General features: G+C 44.5%; 1 protein-coding gene across 1 annotated transcript in view; it reads left to right on the plus strand.

The window, feature by feature from the left end:
• The first annotated feature begins 575 nt into the window (after nucleotides 1-575).
• GLG1 (golgi glycoprotein 1) overlaps nucleotides 576-22,406 on the plus strand; it is an 83,720-nt gene continuing 61,889 nt past the window's right edge. Inside the window, exon 1 of the mRNA XM_071567167.1 lies at nucleotides 576-923. Coding sequence (XP_071423268.1) covers nucleotides 609-923 — 315 coding nt within the window. The 5' untranslated portion in view covers nucleotides 576-608. The remainder of the gene's footprint in view (nucleotides 924-22,406) is intronic.

A 22,406-nucleotide genomic window follows, 5' to 3' on the forward strand; every position in this document is an offset into this window, starting at 1 on the left:
GTGGGTCCGTGAGGGGTGTGAGGCCACTGAGGGGCCATTGGCGGATGCAGGTCGGTGAGGGGTGTGAGGCCGCTGCGGGGCCGTTGGCAGGTGCGGGTCCGTGAGGGGTGTGAGGCCACTGAGGGGCCACTGGCGGGTGCGGGTCCGTGAGGGATGTGAGGCCGCTGCGGGGCCGTTGGCAGGTGCGGGTCCGTGAGGGACATGAGGCGGGTGCGGGCCGTTGGCGGGTGAGGGTCCGTGAGGGGTGTGAGGCCGCTGCGGGGCCGTTGGCGGGTGCGGGGCCGTGAGGGGTGTGAGGCGGGTGCGGGGCCGTTGGCGGGTGCGGGTCCGTGAGGGGTGTGAGGCGGGTGCAGGGCCGTTGGCGGGTGCGGGGCCGTGAGGGGGGTGATCCCCGGATGCCGCGCTGTGTCCGCGGCCTCGCCTCGCTCTCCTGAGGCGGGAACGGCCTGGGCGCGGCCCCGGCGCGTGCTGAGGGAGGGCGGGGCCAGCACAAACCACGCCCCCTCACAGGGAAAGGGGCGTGTCTCGGTGTGTCACGTGCGCGCTGATTTGCATACGCCGTGCGTGCCGGGGGGGGGCGGGCGGACGCCGGAGGTGGCGGATCCAAGATGGCGCCGTGCGGACGTGTCCGGAGCCGCTGCCCGGGCCCGGCGCTGCTCCTGCTGCTGGCGCTGGCGGCGCGGCCGGCGGTGGCCGGCCCTGCTGCCGGCGCTCCCGGTGCCGCCGTTGTCCCGCCGGCAGTGGTGGTGCAGCCGGTGGGGCCGGGCGTGGCCGTCCCGCGGAGTGCCCGCGGCGGCGGGTCGGGCAGCGGGTGGAAGCTGTCGGAGGAGGCGGTGTGCCGGGAGGACGTGGTGCGGCTCTGCTCCAAGCACAGCTGGGCCAACAACCTCGCCGTGCTCGAGTGCCTGCAGGACGTCCGCGAGGTGAGGCGCGGGCCCGGGGCCGGGCTGGGCCTGCCCGCGGCGGCGAACAAAGAACGGGGTCCGCGGCCCCGCCGCGCCGCCCTCATGGGTTGGGGTTTGAAAAAGCGGGGTCCGTGAGGGGAACGAGCCGCTTGCGGGATGGCGGTGAGGGCTGCACAGAGCGGCTCCTCCTCGCCCGCACCTCGGGGCTCCGCGCGGGGAGCGCTCCCGGCGCCCGCTTTGTGTTGTGGAGCCCCGCAGGGTTATTCGCTCCCAGACCCTGAGCGAAGGCGCCGTGCTGGAAACAGCCCTGACCCGCGGAGGTGTTTTTTTCACGTTCAGGTTCCTGCCTTCGCGTGGAGCTCAGCTGCAGAGGCGGCTGTTCCAGTCCTCGCTTGTGCGTGAATGAAACTCGATGTACAGTCTTTAGACCTGGCTTAGTTTATGGGCAGGTTAGCGGGGCAGTCTGTGGTGTTCCCAAACGTCTGGCATGAGCAGCTTAAGTCCAGCTCAGGAAAAATCAGTTGCCACCTCAGAGTCTTCCGTATCCATCTTTTCATTCATTCTTGCGTTCCTGCTCCGTCTGAAGCAGCCTTTGGGGGAAGTACCTTCAGTGAGCGGCTCTGGTGTTGAGGTCTCTGCAGTTCTTGGCCTCACTGCTGTGAAGTCCAGGAATGTCAGGCTGGGTCAGTTTTAATGGTGTTTTACCCAAGTGGGAATGTGATTAGAAAAAACCTGGGCTCGTTTCTCCTCCGTTATTATGGAGACAGCAGATGGCAGTGACAATGGTTACTCTCATCGAGGGGAATCTTGAACCAGTGTCAGTGATTACTTCTGGCTTAAAATCCAAAGCTAATTTAGATTTTTATCTAACTTAGTGTTTTAATTTTATGCGTTTTAGTAAGACACTTGTAGATGCTTTAAATGCATCCTGCTGCAACATCTATCACAGATATGAAGCAGTCTGATAATTTGCTTTATAAATAACGTGTCCCTTGCTATTTCTTACACCTGTTTGGGACCTTTTGGCCCCCTTGTAGGGAGGAATCCTATCCAAAAGGATCTTGGAGCTGCTCTCACAGGTGGTGGCTCACAAGCTGCCAGCCTGCCAAAAAGGAGGGCTCTTGTTCCTTTCTTTCCAGTTGCACAGCCCCTCCCTTCTCTCTTCATAGTTCCAGTGCTTGTTGGTTTTCTGCCATTTTAGCAAGGTGAACCTTTTTGTGGTCTAGTTTATCAGCTTTGTGCTGGAATAGTTTTGTCCTTTTTCTGAGTTAAAACGCAGAGGAGGGTTCTGGTGCAGGGCTGGGGCACAGGGAGATGCAGAAGATGAAGGAATGCTTTGCATCACACTTTATTTTCAGCATGTACAAACCCTTATGTTGGTTCTGTATATCTCCTGAGAACGCCACTCTTGAGTGTTATGTCTGCTTGTGGTTTTCCTTTTCCCATTCCTCAGCCTGCCTGCTGTCAGTGGTTTGGGGCTGTTGGTCCTGTCTGGCTGTAGTGCTGCCCAGTGCTGAAGGTGAATCTTTTCCTGGGTGACATCCAGGGCATCAGCAGGACATCTCAGGGTTCTTCTGCATTGAGTTTTCTCTGTGAAGGTGCCACTCTGCAGTCTTGTCTGTCTGTCAGCCTGCACAGAGCACTGTCAGCTGCTCTGACCCTCCCTCGGCAGTTGGGCTGCTGGAACACCGGTGCGATGGGCTGTGCCCTGGCGGAAAATTGACTGCACAGAGGGCAGCTCTGAGAAATTAATTAAAGTAACTGAATTCGGCAAATCCCGACTGTTTAACTCTCAGCATTTAGACTGTGAATAAAAGTCACGAGTTGTAAACATTGGGTAGCACTTCAGCTGATAGGGAGGAAGCGGGGTCAGATATTGTCTCAGACGTTTCCTTTGTGTTGGAGGTGACAGCAGAGGAAATAAGTGACGTGTTGGCTGTTTTACTGTTGTTGATACAACTTTTCATTTTGACCCGAGACATCTGACTGCTTGTTTGGATGATACAGAAAAGGGACAATTACATTTTAAAACGTGTGAAGATCTAGTCTGAGTCATACAGCCCACTTAAAAACAGTCAGGCTACAGTAGATGGAAGATTTGGGTGAGTTGTGTTGTGTGTGAGAGCATCAGTGAGGACAAGGGGGCACGGGCTCAAGCTCTGCCAGGGGAAATTGAAGCTGGGTATCAGGAACAAATTCTTTGCAGAGAGAGTGCTCAGGCATTGGAATGGGCTGCCCAGAGAGGGGGTGGATTCCCCATCCCTGGAGGTTTTTAAACTGACTGGACGTGGCACTGAGTGCCATGATCTGGTAAAGGGACTGGAGTTGGACCAAGGGTTGGACTTGATCTCAGAGGTCTTTTCCAACCCAATTGATTCTATGATTCTGTGATTCTATGACAGTGTGTGGACACAAGTAGTAGGTAAGAGTTCTAGGAGCAATTAGGCTGCAGAAGCAGCATTTTTGCCATAGGTATTTGAGGTAATCTTACTTTTCTCTTAAGAAATGTTCCCCTAAAGCAGTGAAACTTTCGGTTTGAAACAAAGTGTTACTGTTAATATTATCCAATGATTTTCTTTTTAGGGTGATAGGTGTAAGCTGGAACACTTTTAACTGTCAATAACCAGGGGAAAAAACTACTTGAAACCTTCTTTTTGAGTCCATAAAGCAAAGCAAAGGTGTATTTTTTTTTGTTGGTGTGAATATGATCGTGTCGTTTCAGTACCTGCTGATTTCTAGGTGTGGAAATCCTCTCTTGCTTTCACTGGATGGGTCTCTTGAATCTGAAGGACAGAAGTGTTGTCTGTGGTTACTGGTGGAGAAGCTCAGCTTGTAGAGTGAATGTTGGGAGAAGTTTGGTAACACACATATACAGTACAGTTTGATACAAAGAAAACAGTAAAAACAAACCACACCCAAAACCCCATCCCAAAACAACAGCACAAAACAAAAAAACACCCAAATCAACCCCCAAAACAGTAAATTTTAAAGTTCTGGGTTTGAGAGGTTACTTGTAGACTGTCAATTTAAAGTGTTATCCACACAGTTATTTAAACACTGTGTATTTTTAGAATAGTTTTAAAAAGCCCTCAGACCCTCACACTGATACCAAATACTTTTTACCACTGTTTTTTCCTTTGAGTCATTTAAATGTTTAATTGATATAGTGCAGAGTCTCCTTCTGCAGGTGCAGAACTCTTCTGCAATTCAGGCTATTAAACTTCTTGAAAGATAGAAATCAGAGGAAAATCATTATTTTCTGCTTTCCTTTTGTAGTAGAATGATGGGAAGGATGTTCTTTGATTGGAAGAAGTGGTCAAAGCTACTTAGCTTAAACATTTTAATTATAATCAAAATATAGAATAAAACACATTTTGGTGCATTTTGCAGATGAATTAACTTTATTCTAGTTAAAAGTACTTGTGCACTGGCTGAATTACAGTTCTGAATGACTTAAATTTTATCAGGAAGGTTGTAATTGTTGTTCCCATAACTTTGTGATTATATAGAAAGAGTAGAACGGGGCAGTCTGTACCTGTGTTTTTAAAGACTGTTCCAAAGTGCTTCTTTCCAAAAGGATTCTGGTTGTGAGCCTGTTTATGGAGAGACTTCAGAGCTTGCATTTCACTGAGCAGAGGCTGCAGCTTGGGAGCCCTTTCTGCAGGCTGCCTGTTAAACCAATTTTCATGGTGGCTGTAGGATAAATAAACCCATGAAACATTAATGTTTTTGCTAGGTAACAATTTTTGCTTGATTAATGATGATTTGCATTTGAAGCATGACTGAGTTGTTGAATTTGAGGCAGGAAACATTAGAAGGAATGAAAATACTCTGAACTGATGACTGTCTTACCTGGTTTACTAGTGGAGCATAATTTTACTGTTAAAACCTCCCTTAGAGCTGGTTAATTGGTGAATGAACTTGATGCCATGATTGTTGAGCTTTACTTGCACTTGTAAAGGTTGCATAATAATAAAAGCATTATATTATTGTATATAATGCTAATGCATTAGAGGCTAAATATTGTTTCTCAGATCAAACAGTCGTGGTTAAGTTTGGATTAGAGATCAAAGTCTTGCCTTCCTGCTACTTTCTTCATCCCAAAGGGTTCCATTTCTTTGGTAGCACCTTTATGGCAAAGACAGTGTGACTGAGACTGAATGCTCTGCTTCTTGGGAAGAATAAGGCCCTCTTAATGCCGAGGGTTGGGGCAAGTTATCATGAAAGCTGTGTATTTCAGGAATGTATTTTTCCTGTTTTTTCAGATGTTTAGCCCATGGAAAAGGCCAGAACATTGGTTTGATATGAGTTAATGGGCAAGGGAACATGTACCATTTGATGGGCTGGGGACTGTCATGTCTTCTGTTTAGCTCTTTTATTCCCTACTCTTTGTGTACCTGAGGTCCTTATGTGATGTGATAAAAATGGTGCCAGTGAAATTACTTTTTAAAAAGTTACAGATGGAAAAGAGAAACCAGACAGCAGCACATGCTTGGAGTCTGTATCTCTTTTGGTAATACTGTAATTGTAGGGAAAGTTGTGTGTGCTCAGTCCATGTCCTGGTTCTCCAGTGTTTCAAACTTTTTGGTAAATGGATTGGAAATGCAAAGGCTTCCCTGAAGCTTTTTGCTTGCATTGGGGTAGATGAGAGTGATCTGTCATAGTAGCTCAATCTATTTTATATTATTTTTCCTCTTTTGTCTCCCTAATTTATTGTGTTAAAGATCAAAGGTTTTGTTTTGACTTGACATGCAACGTTATCTCATATTTGAGCACATACTCTTGTTATTTCAATCTCTTACAGTTTTCCCATGCACAGGTGGCATTTAAAGTATCCTTTTGGAGATATCTTATTTGTGGCAGCTAATGACTGGTTACCAGTGCAGAGCTAAAAAGGTAATTGAGGGCTTGGGTTTAACATAGCATGGGGGTGGGCTGGTTTTTAGGAAATGCAAATTGTAAAGTCACTCTTGACAGACTTGGCCATCTCTTTCAGCTCTTATGGTTTGGATTTTTTCCACAAAAGCTCCGAGCACTTTGCCCTGGCCTTCAGGTGAGCTGTTTTAAGTGGCAACTGCCTGTTTCTCAGGCTGGTAAATTGTGGGATGGAGGCTGTTCTGGTTCTCTGGTCGTCACTGTTGCAAAGGAGCAGTCAGTTGGTATTGCAGTGATGCTCTTACAGTGCCTGTAGCAGCATCATCACCTGGGTCAGATACCAACACTCAGAGGGCTGGTGTTTTTTAAAGGCAATGATCAGAAACCTGAAATGGGTACCTTAAGCCTTGCCAAGGGCTTTGCTTACCCTCTCCCTTTTTTCTGAGGGGTATTGACCTGGTGGTGATTCAAAGTCTGTAAAGGGCACAGGAATTTAGGAACTGTTGCATCCTTAAGAAAAACAAACAGAGAATACTTGCCCATAGAGCTGGAGCTGAGATAACTTAAAGGAAAAATATGTTGCAGTTTTAAGAGATGAGTTAATTATTGGGCTGTAACTGGACTCTGAGTTGGAGCCTGTGCATTTGAATTAGAAATTTTCAGATACCATTCTGTCTTACGCTGCATTTAATGAAGAATTTACAGTGGTTTGTGGTAGATGCAAATTAATTAGAATGGTCAGGGTGGTCCCTCCTGCTTCTAAAATTCGTAAAATGGAAGATGGACTATCCAAATCATTGGAAGGGAATGGTTGGATCCGAGAGAAATGGGTTGAGATGACTAAGTTTTGAAAAAAATGTGAGCAAGAACAACAAAAGATGATGGAGACAAGGCTGGAACACCCTCTGAAGCTTTTCCTCCCAAGACTTGACTTCTTAATTGAGATTAACTGCACTTTTGTTTTGAGGTTCTTGTTTTCCCTGGTGTTTGGATATTGTAAGCCCAGTTTCCTCCTGGCTTTTGTCGTTAAGTCTTAAAGTAAAATACTAAATATACTTTAAAAGTCTGATTTGTTTTTAAGGTGGTTACCTTGGCATCAACCTTTGGCTTCACCTTAGGATGTAGCAATATTTAAGAGTACTCTCTTCATCTCAAAGCTGAATAGAGGGGAAGGTGATCTCTCTTCTGCCAGGTCCTGGACTTACTGTCTTGTGAACAGCGCACTGAGCACAGGTTCTTATTTCTTGATATCTTTACCTGCACTTCTGCTTATCTGAGAGAATAATTTGTGTGAGTTTTTTGGGGGATGGGTTTGGTTTTCTTAATTTTGTGCACTTGTTGGCAGGCTGGTACTTGTGGTAGCTGGTTGTGTATCAGTTTGGTTTGGGTCGTTTGGCTCAGTGTATAAGATTATCTTACAGACCTGTTCCTCCAGAGAGCTGGCACTGCTGTGGCTCTGCATACCAAGGAGAAAAGGAATGGAAATACAAGGGGACAAGGCAAGTTTGATGCAGGCTGTGTAGCCTGGGCCCGGCTCAGGGTGAACTGAGAAAGCAAAGCAGTGATAGGAGGAGGTGATTTACTGAGCCAAATAGCTGAAATATATTAAAAAGCAAAGGCTTGGTCCGTTGTTACAGCAGAGACAGGTGCAGCCACGTTGTGTTCTCCCTGCCTGCACTCTCTTCTCCCTTGTACTGGAAGAAAGGAGATCTTTCTAGTGGTGCTTTGTGTTGTCATGGTTGGAATGGAATGTTACGAGGAGGGATTATTCTTGGCAGATTACATGCTGTATTTGTTTTGTAGTATAATGTCCAGGTGTTCTTTATAGTGTAGATTTCCTGCATGTGAGCACCACTTTCTCAGTGGATTCTGCTTTTTCAGTCTTTTTCCAAAGTAAGTGTACGTTTTCCAAAGCTTTGAAGTTATTCTTCCTAATAATAAACCCCAAAGAATTAGATGAATAAAAGGTCTAGGTAATTGCCTTTTTATTTGAAATATTGCTTTAAAATAGTTTTTTTTATCTTCTGACTAATTCAGTTTTAAGGTTGTGAAGTTGGTTGCTATGGCACTAAAATTTTTCGTTCCTGTTAGCTGATACTTTTCTGTCATCATGGAGTACCTCGATTTTCTGTATGCTCAGTTTATCCATAGTGGGAACATCAGGTGAGGAGCAGAGATCCTGCCTTCCCTGGGTACCAGCTTGTGACATAATTGCAACTTCTCTTCATCAAGACAGGAGATGAGAACCCATCCTGTTCCACTCCTGGGCAGAGGTGACATTCATAAAAACTGTGTCTGGGTCAGTGTTTGAATGTCTGCAGCTCCAAGCTGAGGAATCTCCTTCAGGAGTCAGAGAGTTGTCTGTTTTCTCTGTGCTGTCTTTTTGTGGGTATTCTGCCCGAGTTATTTCATTGTTTTTCCTTTAGGTAACTGTAACTTGTAGCTCCAACAGCTTTGTGAGCTTCGATTTCATGTGTTTGCACTGGAGTGCATTTCTTGTTTGTGATGTCTGTGGTTTTGCCTTAACTCAAACTGTATCTTATGCTTTTGTCATCATCAGTGCTGTGTCTGAAGACTAATGGCACACACCTAATGTCTCTTGCCAGGTAACACCACGGGGCCAAAGGACCATTATTCATGCAGGACAGGAATGCTTATTGGAGCATTTGTTATTTTTTGCATCTTTGCCTGAAACAATGCACAAGAACTGCTGAGGTGACCAAAAGGCAGTATTTGATTTAGTAACTTTTCATGGTGTCTCTCCATGCCTGAAGTGTTTTACTCCTGTGCAGTTGGTGGTAGCACTCTGTGCTCTTCTGGGAAAAACTTCTCATGGTCTCCTTAGTTGAGTCACAGGAATTTTGAGTCTCTTCTAGACAATGCAACTGCTTATGTTGATATAACTAATTACTTATATGTAACAGGGAGGGTTAATAACAAATGGCTAGTCCAGCCCTGCTATGCAAAATCAATGAGGCAAATGTGCTGTCTTTTGTTAAGAAAACCCAAATAATGACTAGCTTAATCTGGTGGATCTTTTGAATCCTAACAGGAGGCTCACCAGCCTTCATCATGCTCAGTAGTTTGCTTAATTGAGGCTTTCTCTTCTAGACTGTCCTGTTATTGCAGGGTAGAATACTTTGCAGCAAGTGAACTGCAAAACAAACTCAGCAGAGCATGAATTCTTCTGAGTGTCGAAGTAATTGCCTTACAAAAAAGTTTTGATAGAATTAAACAAAAACCAACAAACCCAAACCCGCTTGGCTTGTAGACTTTCTGTGACAGCCCAGACTTGATTTGAGCTGAGTCAACTTTTGCTACACTGTTCTCAGCTGACTTGAAATAGGATCTGGAAGAAGTTTACAGTAAGCTCATTCCTTATCAAATTGATTTTTTGGCTTAAACCTTTCTATGTGGCCTATCTACACACGTCACAAAATCAGAAAAACTGACCACTTGCAAGTAGAATCACTGCAATGCTGCAGTTGTCATAATTTGCAACAGGAATTCTTCATGAGACTGCAGCTCTTTAGTTGTGTTCATGGTGATTTAAACAAATCAATATTAATGCGATCCTTCTATTGTAAAATTCAGGCAGGCTACTCAAAATCTTGTCTGCACTGATACAAAGTCCTGAGAAGTGTTGACTCAAGTTCTGTCAAGCGTTTTGTATTACTATTCACTTACAACATTGTGTTGACTTGGGTGCTTTTTTTTAATCATACAATTATAGCATCATGGAAGAGTTTGGGTTGGAAAGGAACTTAAGGCTCATCTCATTCCAACCTCCCTGCCATGGGCAGGGGCACCTTCCACTATCCCAAGTTGCTCCAAGCCCTGTCCAGGCTGGCCTTGGACACTTCCAGGGATGGGGCAGCCACAACTTCTGTGGGCAACCTGTGCCAGGGCCTCACCACCCCCATGGTGAAAAATGTCTTCCTAATATCTAAAATAAACCTGCCCTCTGTCAGTTGAAAGCTGTTTCCCCTTGTCCTGTCACTGTCTGCCTGTGCACAAAGTCGCTCTCCCTCATTTTTTATGAGCCCCCATAAGTACTGAGGTCTCCCAGGAACCTTTTCTATTCCAGGCTGAACAACCCCAGCTCTCTGCTTGTCTCCATGGCAGAGGTGCCCCAGCCCTCTGAGAGGGAGCTCTTTGTGACTTCTGGACTCACCCCAGCAAGTCCCTGCCCTCCTTTTGTTGGGCTCCCCAGCACTGGACACAAAACTCCAGGCGGGGTCTCAAGAGGGCAGCAGAGGGGGAGAATCCCCTCCCTCACCTGCTGCCTTTGCTGCAGCCCAGGACACATCTGAGTGTTCTGAGCTGTGAACAAACATAGGCTGCCAGGTCATGGTGAGCTTCTCATCACTCAACACCCCCAGTTCCTTCCTTGGCTTACTTTTGAACTGCTGCAAGGACCTCTGTGTTTTTGATGCTTCAGCATTTGGGAGAGGTGAGGGGTGAGGTGCTGAGTCTCTCACTGTGACACAGGTATTCAAATTCATGATGACACCTGTCTTAAATTAGTGAAGTCTGTAGGGCTGACTCTGCAGCAGAAGTCAAAGGTCTCGTTAATGCAGTAACATCACTAAGCTTTTTAGCTGAAGAATTTGAGGCAATGATCAGCAAACATCTTCACTTGATCTGATCGGTTGTCTAAGCAGCAGTGTTTGAAAGCTCAAAAAGGAAAAGGCTGAATAGTAGTTTATGGTGTAAGTTTTCCCTGCATTTTTATTTGAGTACTGTAATGGGACTCCTGTGGTGAATGCTCGTCCCATCTCTAGGAATCACCTGGGAATGTGTGGTACTAGGGAACATTTCCCTCAGCTGATTCACAGCTCTAAAGGTGTGCACTCATTCTAACGTTGTTAATAGCCTTAATTAGATGTTCATGTCCAAAATACCAGTTATAGGAAGGAGGGGATTCTGCCCTTACCTCACAGAACACAAAGTGTTGCAGTGTTTCGTAGTTTTGCCTCATGGTCTGTGCTTTAGCAGGCACTGGATGTGTGGTCAGCCATCACTGATAACACCCTCACCTCTGACTGCAGGAGCAGCAGCAGTGTTTAGGGCAGGCTCGCCTGGAATAATTCAGAGTTTGTTCCAGCTTGGGCACTTGGCAGTTCGGCTTGAGCTAGTCCACTTCAAACCCCTCCCATGAGCTCTGAGGCTATATTGGCTTCTTTTCCATGAGCAATTCACAGGTAAGGCCTACACAAAGGAGAAAAGTATACAACAAGCCACAAACTACAGGGTTTTTTGTTTCCCTCCCCTCCTTCAGGCATTTCTGAACTCTTCCAGCATCCTCCTGTATAAAACCGTAGTCTAAACTTGTTCTGCTTGGGAAAGTGCTGATGGAATTTAAATTCTTCTCTTTATATGTCAGCTCTTCCCAAAGTAATTTCCCCAAATACTTTTCTCCCTTGAGGCATTTTGGTGAAACTCATCATGACTTTGTGATGCCCTCCAAGATTATTTAATAAATGTTGTCCTCTAATGTCTGTTTTACTCACTGGAGTACACAGTGTCTCCAACTTACAATACTTGCAAAAGGCATTTTCTGAAAACTTTCTTAGAATGCCAGGGAGCTCAGGTAGGCTGTGTGGGCACACAGCTGGGAGGAGTATTCAGCTTGGATTTCTCTGTTGTGCAATTAAAAGAGAAGATGAGAATCAGTGCTCCAGTCTCTTTGCCTGGTGGTTGTTGGCCTACCCCAGCTTTGTGATCCAGTGTGGTGTCTGGATTGGCACAGGACAAATGGAACAGGCAGAGCCTACCTATAGTTTACAGCTGAGCATCATGAATAACTTTAAATAACATCACAGCAGACTGTTGCCATCTTAAAGTGATTGTTGGTCTGTTGAGAGGTGGAGATTGATCTCTGACTGAGTCACTTCTGCATTGCTCAGTGGAACCATAAGTTCGGAATTAGGGTCCCATTAAGGAGATCAAAGTTTCACCTTAAAAAGAAAAAGCCCCTCTGTGAATTTAATGTGGAGCTATTCAAGCCAGAATGTTAAAAAGAAAGATTTTAGGAGAAGGTAGCAGAGCAGCTCATAGACTGATAGGCATTAAAACATTGGAGAACCTTTGTATATCTTCAAATCTTTGTGTCAAGTTCTAAGACAAGAGTATCATTTCATATACCATGATTGTTCTGATCCTAATTGGACCAGAAGAGTCTTTCTGAACTGACCTGAACTTTTGTTCTTAGGAACCAAAAGTGAACTTGTGAGGGCTGGCTAATGCTATGATCCACTACTTTGGGGACCATGTTGCTGAAAGGACTCCTAAACAGCCCTTTTGGGCTTTGACATGGTTTTCTGAGTTCTTTGGTTGCATATTGCATGCTTTTTCTGGCATTAAAAGCCATAAAATAAATCAAGAGATCATTTTTGCAGAGTATCTAAAATTATGCTTCAGAGCTGCCGACAGTAAAATTTGGGCAGTGTGAGCAGTGCAGGGCTATTCACTCCCACAGTTACAGAGCTCATTGCTTTGTTTTACCTTCTTTTGGGGTTCAGTCCCTTGGTAGTATCAGACCTGAATCCAGGACTTTGGTGATGAGCCTCCTTCTGTGTGCACTGGTGAATCTGAGGCCATGTGGACAGGTGAGCCACATGGGTTGTTGGGAGAGGATCATCTTTACACAAGGAAATTAGGAAAGCTGGACAACTGAACAGCAAAGCTGCATCCCCAGTCATGAAGCCACCTGGAAACAAAGAGAAGGATAACAATGCCAAGGTTATTCTCCTCCGTGCTTCTAGAGGCTTATATGCAGAAACTGGTAAGATCCAGTCATAAGGAGATCCAGTCACTCTTTGTCACTGTTTCCCAGCTGGGACTCTTCCTGCTCTCCTAGGGATACTGGAGCAATAGGCTTGTGTTGAGCATCTGGGTCTGTAGCCATCATTAGTAGCCAAGGTGGGCACCCTTTTTGTTGTTTTTTTGTTTTGCATTGATTTTTCATATCCCCCTTATTCCAATGTCAGTCCAAAGCTATGCTAGCTAATTCATCTTAATTAACCCTCTCCAGAGTGAGGTACAGGGACTATTATTGTAGCTTACTCTTGTGTGGAAAGTAGTTAGTTTCATAGAAACAGACTGTAATATTCCATGGTGCTGATAAGATCACAGAGTTGTCCTGATGATGCTGAATACAGTAGCTGGAAAGAGTTATTTATTTCACAGAGAAGCAAATAAGAGGTTTTGATTAGAATGTCTTGGATCCCATGGCATATTGCTGGGATTTTGACCATGGAAGTATTTATCTGAAAGTTACAATGTTCCAATGTTTTGGTTGGATGTGGTAACAGTAGAAAGATGCTGCCTTTCCCTGGAAGAGCTACAAGATCGGATGAATCTTCCAGAATAGCAATGACTTGGAAAGTACAGAAATCCTTTGAATCCTGGTGTTCCAGGTAGCTGTAGTTGTTAGTGGCTGCCTTAGTAAAGCACATCTTGCACTGCTACAGCTGTGGAGAGAGGCACAAAAACTCCTTCCATCTCAGTTACCATTCCTGTACCTGAGGAGTCATTCCGTTGGCCTGGATGAGAACTTGCATTGGGATCCTGCATCACTTTGGGAGCTGCTGGTTAAAATAGCTCTGGTTTGGTTTCCTCAGCTACAGTTCTTGGCAGAGCAGAACAGGCTGGAAGCGTGGGCAGACAGCGAGTCTGATCCATGTTGTGAACAGAGGTGAGGTTTGGCTGCTTTTGGGATTTTTGTTCCATAACAGCTGAGCTTTGCCCTTGCAGCCTTAGGAATGAGTAGCATCTCTTCTGGATCGTGAACAGATTGTGGTTTGTTTTTCTTTTTAATTAGTCTCTCACCTGAATGATTTTGTAATTTTGTGTTTGTTCTTCCTTACCAATAAAAGATATAAACATGTTTATTGTTTACTGGCAAGACCTGCTGTATCAGAAGATAACAGTACACTGGCCATGAGAGTTACTTGGTGTTCCGTGTCCTTTCTTACAGTCTGTTCCTAGATTTAATCCATGGGAAGTGCTTTGTGAAAATACAGAAGAATTTCTTTTGCCTGTACAATCTCTGAGTCATAAAAACATTGTGGGATTGGAGTGGTGCTTCATCCTTCTTCTAGAGCAAATCTGCAACATGTTTTAGGACTGAAGTCCTGGGACTGAAAGAGTAGCAGTGTGCTATTTCTGTACCAAAATGCCTGAGGGTCTCATCAAAGAGAAGTGTGATCTGGAATAGAATGTTACTGGCCTGAGGAGCGTATTTGTTCTTAGATTTGATATTCACATGCCTGGTAAATATTTGGGATTTGATTGCCATAGGCATTCTTCCTTCCAGAAAACTGCAACTCCTCCTTTTAATGTGACAGTTCCCCTGGGAGCAGTTGTGGAGGAGGGAAGGTGCCCAGGCAGCTTGTCCTCGGCTTCTCCAGGCAATGTGTCTCGCTGAGTTCCTGGCATATGCTTATGAAGTCACATGTAATCTGCAACAGTCTGTGGATCTGCTTGAGAGTGTAAGAGCCCGAGGTGTGTGTGTGATGGACACCACTTGTGACTTTGGGAATGCTGCAGTGCTCCCTTGGCTCTAAGTCTGTGGATGCATTTGGGTCGTTTTATCAATGAAACTCTCTTGAAAAGGAAGTGCTTACCGAGGAAAACAACAGATAAAGTTGCCAAAATAACCCTTGCTCCCTGGAGAGCTGCTGGAGGAGGGGAGAGGGAGGCCTGCCAGTCACACTTGTGTTTGAATAACATGACATAACATCATATCAAAAGGTTTAGGGTGAAATGAGCAGGGGGGGCTGAGCTTCCAGCCCCTCAGGCTTGCTTTGTGTTCAGAGCTTGGTTGTTTGGGTAGAGTGTGTGGGATTCAAATGTTAAATTAAGCTTAATAGTTTTAAATCTTGGCATGTGTCAGGCTTGTCCAAGCTTAAATAAACTGAGTGCAGAACTAAAATGATGTGCATCTCTTCTGGAGATCTGCCATGGTTGGGTACTTATTATGTGATCGGAGCCCAATATTTTATAAGGTGTTTGAATTTTTACAGAATGTCACAGTGAACCTGAGATTTTAAAATTCTCTGAACTGTTAAACAAGTTGTGAGTAATCTGTTTGTGGCTTTGTTGTTGCTGATAGTTTTGTTGTTTTGTTCTTTTTTAAAGACTCTCTGGTTTACATCACTTAATCTGACTATTTACTTATTGTTGAGGAATCCATGTGGAGTGGTGATTTTGGTGGGTGTTTCAGAGTAGTTTATGCTGTAAATTTGAGACAATATGGTAGCAGGTGCAGTGGCTCTGCATGCAGAGTGGCCTGAAGGGCCATGTTGGCCCATCCAGCTCAGTCCTGAGGCAGGTGGGGAATGTGTTCCAGAGATGTGTCAACAATAACAGCTAAATTGCTGCGTGAGAATTTGGACTTTCCCTATTCCCATAAGGAGGAACAGCTTTAGCTTGGATATCTTTATTAACAGTCTCTTTTTTGTTTTAGGGAATAATCTGACCTGTCTGGTCACTCATCTAGAAATGTTCCAACATAACAGTTTCTGGATGAGGTGGTCAACTCTTCTCCCTCGAGGGATTTCTCTGGATAAAGCAGGGCATGTTCAGTACAGCTTTCAAGTACTTGATGCAACTCCTGCACCCTGAGAGCTTCCTGCAGTTGTTTGGAAAGAAATGGGGCAAATCTCTTTGGTCGCAGAGCTTTTCTCTGGTTTAATGCTTGTTTTTGAAGAAGGGATGGTCTCAGGGATGTATTTGTCTGGTTTGGGAGAGGAGTGGATAGTGTGTGTTTCAGCTGATAGAAAATTTAGTTTGTCCTCTTTACACTGCACACTGTGGCTTTCAGTACTGCCAGTAATGGTATGGGCTAATTGTGTGTGTATTTTAGGCTTTTCCTTTCTAAACTAAGCATTTTGTTTATCCTGTGTCAAGGGAAGGTGGTTAAAGACTTCTAATGAACTTTTCCTGGAGGTTTTCCCTACTTTTACAAATACCTTGTTTGTAAGGTCAACATTCCCTGGAGGTTTGCACGCCTCAGCCAGTCCTTGATATGCAGCTCCTGTCCCACTTTTTATGCTGTCTTTGTGATGTGTTAACACCTCTGCAGAGTCCTTCAGGAGAGCATTCCTGGGAAAGCCATGTCTCTGTTCAGTCTGTCATGCTTTGTGACACTCCCAGGAGTGTTTTCGGGGCAGGCTGAAGTGTGATGGCCTGGTGGTGAGGTCAGGCTGATTCGGGTGCTCAGCTCTCTGGTTATGAGTCTTGGAGTCGATGGGATAGAGGAAGAGGCTCTAGAAGAGCATCTTAGCACAAGCATCCATACATCCTCATCACTGTCTGTAACCACCTGGAGGGAAGTTCTGGCCAAGTGGTGGTTGGTCTCTTCTCCCAGGCGCTCAGCAATAGGACAAGGGGGCACGGGCTCAAGCTCTGCCAGGGGAAATTTAAGCTGGAAATCAGAAAAAAATTCTTTCCAGAGAGAGCAGTCAGGCATTGGAATGGAATGGGCTGCCCAGAGAGGGGGTGGATTCCCCATCCCTGGAGGTTTTTAAACTGAAATTGGCCACGGCACTGAGTGCCATGATCTGGTAAAGGGACTGGAGTCGGACCAAGGGTTGGACTTGATGATCTCGGAGGTCTTTTCCAACCCAATCGATTCTGTGATAGGGAGGGGAAACTGAGGCACAGTTTTATGGTTATGCACTGCAGGTTTCTGACAAAGCATGGTGATGGGTAACAGTTGGAGATCTGGCTGCCTGCTGAAGTGAGCACAGATTTGACTCGTAGAAGCAAATTAAATCTGTGAGTAGTAAGTTTTTAACAGTTTTCTGCTTCACTGCTGGGGGCTCCTGTGGCCAGGGCAGCTGAACAAAACACGCAGTTCTTGTGCAGGGAAATTGGGAGGTGGTTCCAGCAGGCTTGGCTGTGAATGGCAGTGCCTAGCAGTGGCTTCCTGGGTTTCAGTGCTCCCTGCTCCAGATGTGCTCATCCTTGGAGAGACTCGGGTAGTGTCAACCCCTCCAGGTAAAACTTGAGTGGCTGAAGTTGCAAGTCAGGACTTTGTGGGAGGAGCTTGGTTGTGTGTAATAGAAAGAGAGCAAAGATTTGGTGAAGCCTTGATGGGAAAAGATGTCCATATTATAGAAAACTGGGCTTAAGAGGATTAAAATTTGCACCTGTGGCACATGGCTGTGTAAATGAATTCAGATTAGATATCTAGGGAGGCTAATGGAAACGTGTTTTAATGAACCCTGGCTAATTACTCTATTAACTTTTTGATCAGTACCCAGGAGACCTCAAACTACTTGCACATTGGGTTTTTTAAAAACCCTACTGATACATATTTTAAATCTTCTGCATATAATCAAAACAACTGGAGTCACTTGGTTTGTAGACTCTGGGTTTGTCAGGGCTTTATAATATTTGGAGTTTGGTCTGTAAATTAAAGCCAAAGACTTAGGCACTTCCCAGAGTATTAACTATGAATGTCAGTGGGAGATGCAGAGGAATAAATGGGCTTGAGGGAGCAGATAGTAGGAGAGAACATGAGTTTCTGGAATAATCTTTGGTGTAAGTGTATGACAAGGCAGATGTGTGTGGTTTTCTGGAAGAGGAAGGAGTTCCTGTAAATACTTGCTGGTGCATGTATGTTCTTAAAGTGACCTATATAAGACCAGTTCTCTTGTTACCTGAGAACCTTGGTTTTCTTCAGAATACTGTGAACTAATTTCATTGGACTCAATATTAAATAGAAATGGCAGGCAGGCAGCCTTACCCTGAAGGGATAAAGTAGTGTCTTTAAATTGGTTCATATTAAGGAAGTTGGGATATGTTTAGTCCTTTCTGATTGAGCTAATTAGTAAAACGCTATTGCATGTTCATAGTTAATACATCTCAGTATGTGCAAATGGATAATTAATGCATAAGTGAGGTTACAGAAGGTTCCCTTCAGCAAACAGCCTGCAACCTTGTCTCCTTGAGGCTTCTTTCACGGATTCTTTGAAGTATTTGGTGAGAACTGCCAAGTCTGTCAGACAGGTGGCTTTTATTTCTGGCTGTATTCAACCCCTTGCAGCTTCTGGTCTCCCACTGATTGTATCAGTGGCAAAGTATCTCTGCAGCCTGCTTTGACTTGGATGGTGAGGGAAGGGTTAGGCACAGGAAGGCTTTAGCAGCCTGTCAGGTGCACTAATGCTGTACCTCTTGAGACCTTGCCCTCTTCCTGCCCTTTGGTGGCAATGGGGTACAAGAAGCAGCGTGAGCCTTGGAAAAAGACAGTTGGGAGCCTGGTGGTCTCCTTAAGGCAATCTCAACTAGAGTGTTCTCTGTATTAATGAACATCAGGTCATGCTAACTTAAAGCCATCCACAAACCCCAAGTTGTAGGTCTTGGTAAAAACTGTAAACCCTCACAACTCCCACTGAAATGATTTAGTGGTTTATGGGCTGACTGAATGGATCCTTTGGATGGGAACTGTTCAGAACTGAAACAGGCAATTACTTCAAGGAGCAGATCCTGCGGTATGAACAGTCTGTTCAAAAGATTTTTTTTATTAGACCCCAAAAATCTGTTAAGTGGTTGAAAACTTGAGAGGGATGTTGTCTCTTGCAGCCAGAGAAACCAGAGCCCAGCTGTGTCTTGGACCTGGTAAGAGGGAAGTCCCTGGAGCAGGCAGCTGGCAAACAGGATTAAGAGATAACATAGAAATCATGGGACTTTGAGGCAGAATCCAGCTCTTCCTTCTCTTGCAGAAAACCAAACACACCCTTTACATAAATTTGAGATCCTCCATCCTCTGCTATCTGAAAGCTGCAGTTGTGTAATGTTGTGTAATTGTACAGTTCCCTTGAAGTTTTTGGAAAGATCACAAGATTGAAAAAAAACAGCCAACAAACTTTGGTCTCCCTGTTCCTCCAGAAACGAGTGGGAAAGTTGGATCTTAATGCTGTAGTGTCGTGTTAGAGTTGGCTTTTCATGTTCTCTTATCTACCATTTAATGTTGTTGCTTTTGTGCCTAACTGTTGTCTGCTTTATTTCATTGCTGATACAGCTCTTGTTTAAATAAGAAAAAAATCCATGTTATCAAGAGGTTGTTCAAGCATGACTAGAGATAAAATTAACTGGCAAGTCAGTGGTCTGAGGAGTGGCTTTAGATGATGGCTCACATTCCCGTACTAAAAATGACCTAAGGCGGTGATACAAAAAGACAGGGATGGGCATGGGGATATCAACTGGAGTGAAACTTTTTATCCAGTGGTGGATATGAAAGGACAAGATCTAACCTTAATAGCGGGTCAACAGAAGATGGCTTTTTTATATGCAGAATTTAACAGTTATTTGACAATTATCACTCTTCGAGGGTTTTTGTGCTGGTACAACGCAAAGCTGATCTGGCCTTGTGGCCTTTACAGGGCTTTGACTGAACAGCCTCAGTAAATGATTGTAATCACAGTGATTCTCTCCTGCAATCCTGTTGTTAGTCTCTGGCAAGAAGGTGGGGATCAAATGTAGACAGGGTTTCTAACCACTGGCCTTACTGATTTTTTATTTTTTTTGTTAATGACCTTTTCACCCTGGTTCTCCAAGCTGTGCTGAAGGCAAAGCAACTGCTGTCCAGCTGTGATCACATCAGAGCCTTCAAATGTACCAGTAAATCTTTTGAGAGTAGGCAAATCCATTCTGTAGTTTTACTGCAGTGAATTCCTGGTGTAGATCCCAAGTACTGACTGAAGGGTTTTCTCCCTGTGTGATTCAGTGTCTACTTGGATTTTCAACGACAACAACTGTGCTGGTGAAAAATCGTGTCTTGTAAGTTCCTAAGAAACAGGTAGAAAAGGCCACAGCCATTCAGGCTTCCTGGGAGCAAAGTGATGAGTTAACACAGTAATAGCACCTTTACTGCTTAAATTTCTGTGGTTTTGGAGGTAATAGCATGATAGAATTTTACATTTTCCTCAACCTCTTAGGTACTTGAAACAAATGCTATTTTTTATTAATGGATCGTCAACTGGCAATTGTATTCATTGATGAAGGTATTGTTAAAGAGGCAACACAGCTGGTGTTCCCCAGCTTGGTATATTGGTGGTTGTGTTAGGAAATCTGCTTAATTCAGTGTTAAAATCGGGTATTGCTGTGTGCAGACTCCTTTGCAGGCTGTCTGCAAGGAGTTCAAAAGCTGGTGCTTCTTAAAAATCAAAGAGGGCCTTGCAGCCAGCTGGGCTGATATAAAATAATTTTCTTCATCTCGCAGCTGCTTTACAATCTCCTGCATGGATATCCTGGACCACACCTGTGGAGCTTTAGTTGATGAGGAGCCTCCTGTGCCACAGCCTGTTGCCGTGTGCTGAGTTAAGCCAGTTGTGCTGCTGGCAGGACCGAGCTGTGAGCTGAATTCCTGATGGAGCGGGAGGTTACAGGGTGGACCCAAAGCTTAGATTGACTTGAACAGCCCAAGTCCTCAAACTGTGGCATTGGTGGTGGTGTTCAGGATGAACAAAGAGCTGGGGATGGATGGGGATGTGTAAAGGGTGGAGTGGGGTGGATCCTTGAGGCTGCTTTGAACTGCTACTCTGGTGTGTTTCTTCTCCAGAGGTGCAGCCGAGTCCCACAGGCAAAATGGTCAAGAAACTGGGCAAGAGTTCTTATTCAGGTCTTAAACACCGAAGTGTGCCTGGTAAAGCACAAGAGAGGCACATGAACCTCAACATGGATGTGTCTTACTCCAAGCCCACTGGCTCTGACTTTGCAATAACAACTGAAAATTGAAGATACAGCGTAGTGTTAAACTGAGGTGCAGCCTTGTAATAGTATTGCTTTCTGTTTTGAAACCATGCAGTTATTGTCCTATAATGCCAAGTGATTAATCTTGGAGGTTCTGGAGAAAAAGGAATTCTCGAAAGTTGAGGCGCCAGTGAGTCTAATGTATGACAAACAGCAGCAATAATTCAGTTTTATTAGACTTGACAACATAAGACCTCTAAAACTAAGCTGAAGGGGCATTTGATTTAAGCATAATACTATCAGAATTAGCGTATAAAAGAAGGCTCAGAGAGAAAGGACACCACAGAGTGTGTTTGCAGGTAGTTAAAATGTCCGTAACACCTTCTTGCCTTGCTGCCGCCTCCTCTTTTCCTAATCCTGCCATTGCCTGTGAATGTGACTGCTGAGCAGAACTGGATCAAAGTGCAGACTTCAGAGCTGCACAGAGCTAACCAGTGGCTAAGCTTTGTCTCTGGCATACTCTAACAAAGTTTTTCTTTCAGACTTAATTCTGTTTAATTTTGTACTTTGTGGTAAAATGAGGCTTTCTGGTTAGACTAATTTGCCATTATTTCCTCTATCGTTGCTCAGACTTGCAGATTTGTTTTGCAGTCTCAAAAGATGTCTGATATTAAATGAGTCTTAGTTTTTCAGATCTGAGATAGGCATGTGTTGAAATGGATACTCAGTCAACAAAAGGAACGCCTTGATTTACTGTGAACTTCTGGGTGGCTCGCAGTCAGATGGAAATGTGCTTGAAGGAAGGATACAGACTTTATGGAAATGCTTCGTTGTCCTTTTGAGTCAATATAGAAAGGTTGTCTGGTGCAATTTTATGGTGACCTGTTTCTAATTAACATGCAAATTAACTGCTTGGTGCTGGAAATCAGGATTGCAAACACAAAGTGCTAATATGTGTTAGTCTGGGAAATCCCCGGCATCTGTCAGAGCTCCAGGACCAACTACGTGGAGTTTGCTGCTGCCTGTGGAGCAGTTTCCTCTGGAGAAAGAGCTGCTACAACCTGCTGTCAAACGGCTCCTTTGTCTCACTTTAAAGAGAACAGGTTTTAATTTTGTGGTGTTGATGTTTGTTGCCCCATGTAGTAAGTCCTTTGAGTGCACTCACAGCCCGGCTCACCAAAACGAGAGCCAAAATGAGCTACTTCACATATTTCCCTGGAGGAGCTGCAGCGTTTGTGAAGTAACTTACTTCTTCCTACTAGTGTTACAAGTGCCAACTAAATGAAGAAATTAGCATATTTATTAGTGCTTGTCATCACTTAAAATTTGGTTTTTCATTAAATGCTGCTGTATGATTTATATTTAGAAAGTGGCTTTGATCTAATGGGTAGAGATGATTAATTTAGTAAAGCTCTGGTCAAAAAGTGAGGTTGTGCCTTTGTCCTTGAGACATCTGCTTATTTTGATGTCACAAAACATCTTATTTTTCCTTGTCAGCATTTTTGTGCCAAGATTACCTATTAGCAATGCTTGTAACAGCTGATTTAGTAAGACATTTTGGCACAAGCTGTATAAGGTACAATACAACCCCAGTTGATTTTGGGATTGCAGCTTGTTTCTGGTACTGGCAGTTAAGAGAGACCTTTTGTGCAAACCAGGCAAATATCAAATGGAACAAATGAAGCAGGTAAGTGCTCAAAACCTCTTTGCCAAAATGCATCTAAAAGTTAAACTTGTAAGAGCATTATGTTGAAACATGAAACTGTCAACAGAATTTGGCCTGTTTTCAAGTGTAGGAAAAATCACTTTCAATTGTGTAAGTCTGTTCAGAGAGTCAGTAACCAAATGGTTTGGTTACAGGTGGACTCGGCTCTCTGAGCTCTCACAGAACAGGCTGTCACCTGGTCTCCTGCGAGGTGGCTC

This window comes from Pithys albifrons, chromosome 12 (genome assembly GCF_047495875.1).
Source record: "Pithys albifrons albifrons isolate INPA30051 chromosome 12, PitAlb_v1, whole genome shotgun sequence".
In the NCBI taxonomy this organism is placed as follows: Eukaryota; Metazoa; Chordata; class Aves; order Passeriformes; family Thamnophilidae; genus Pithys; species Pithys albifrons.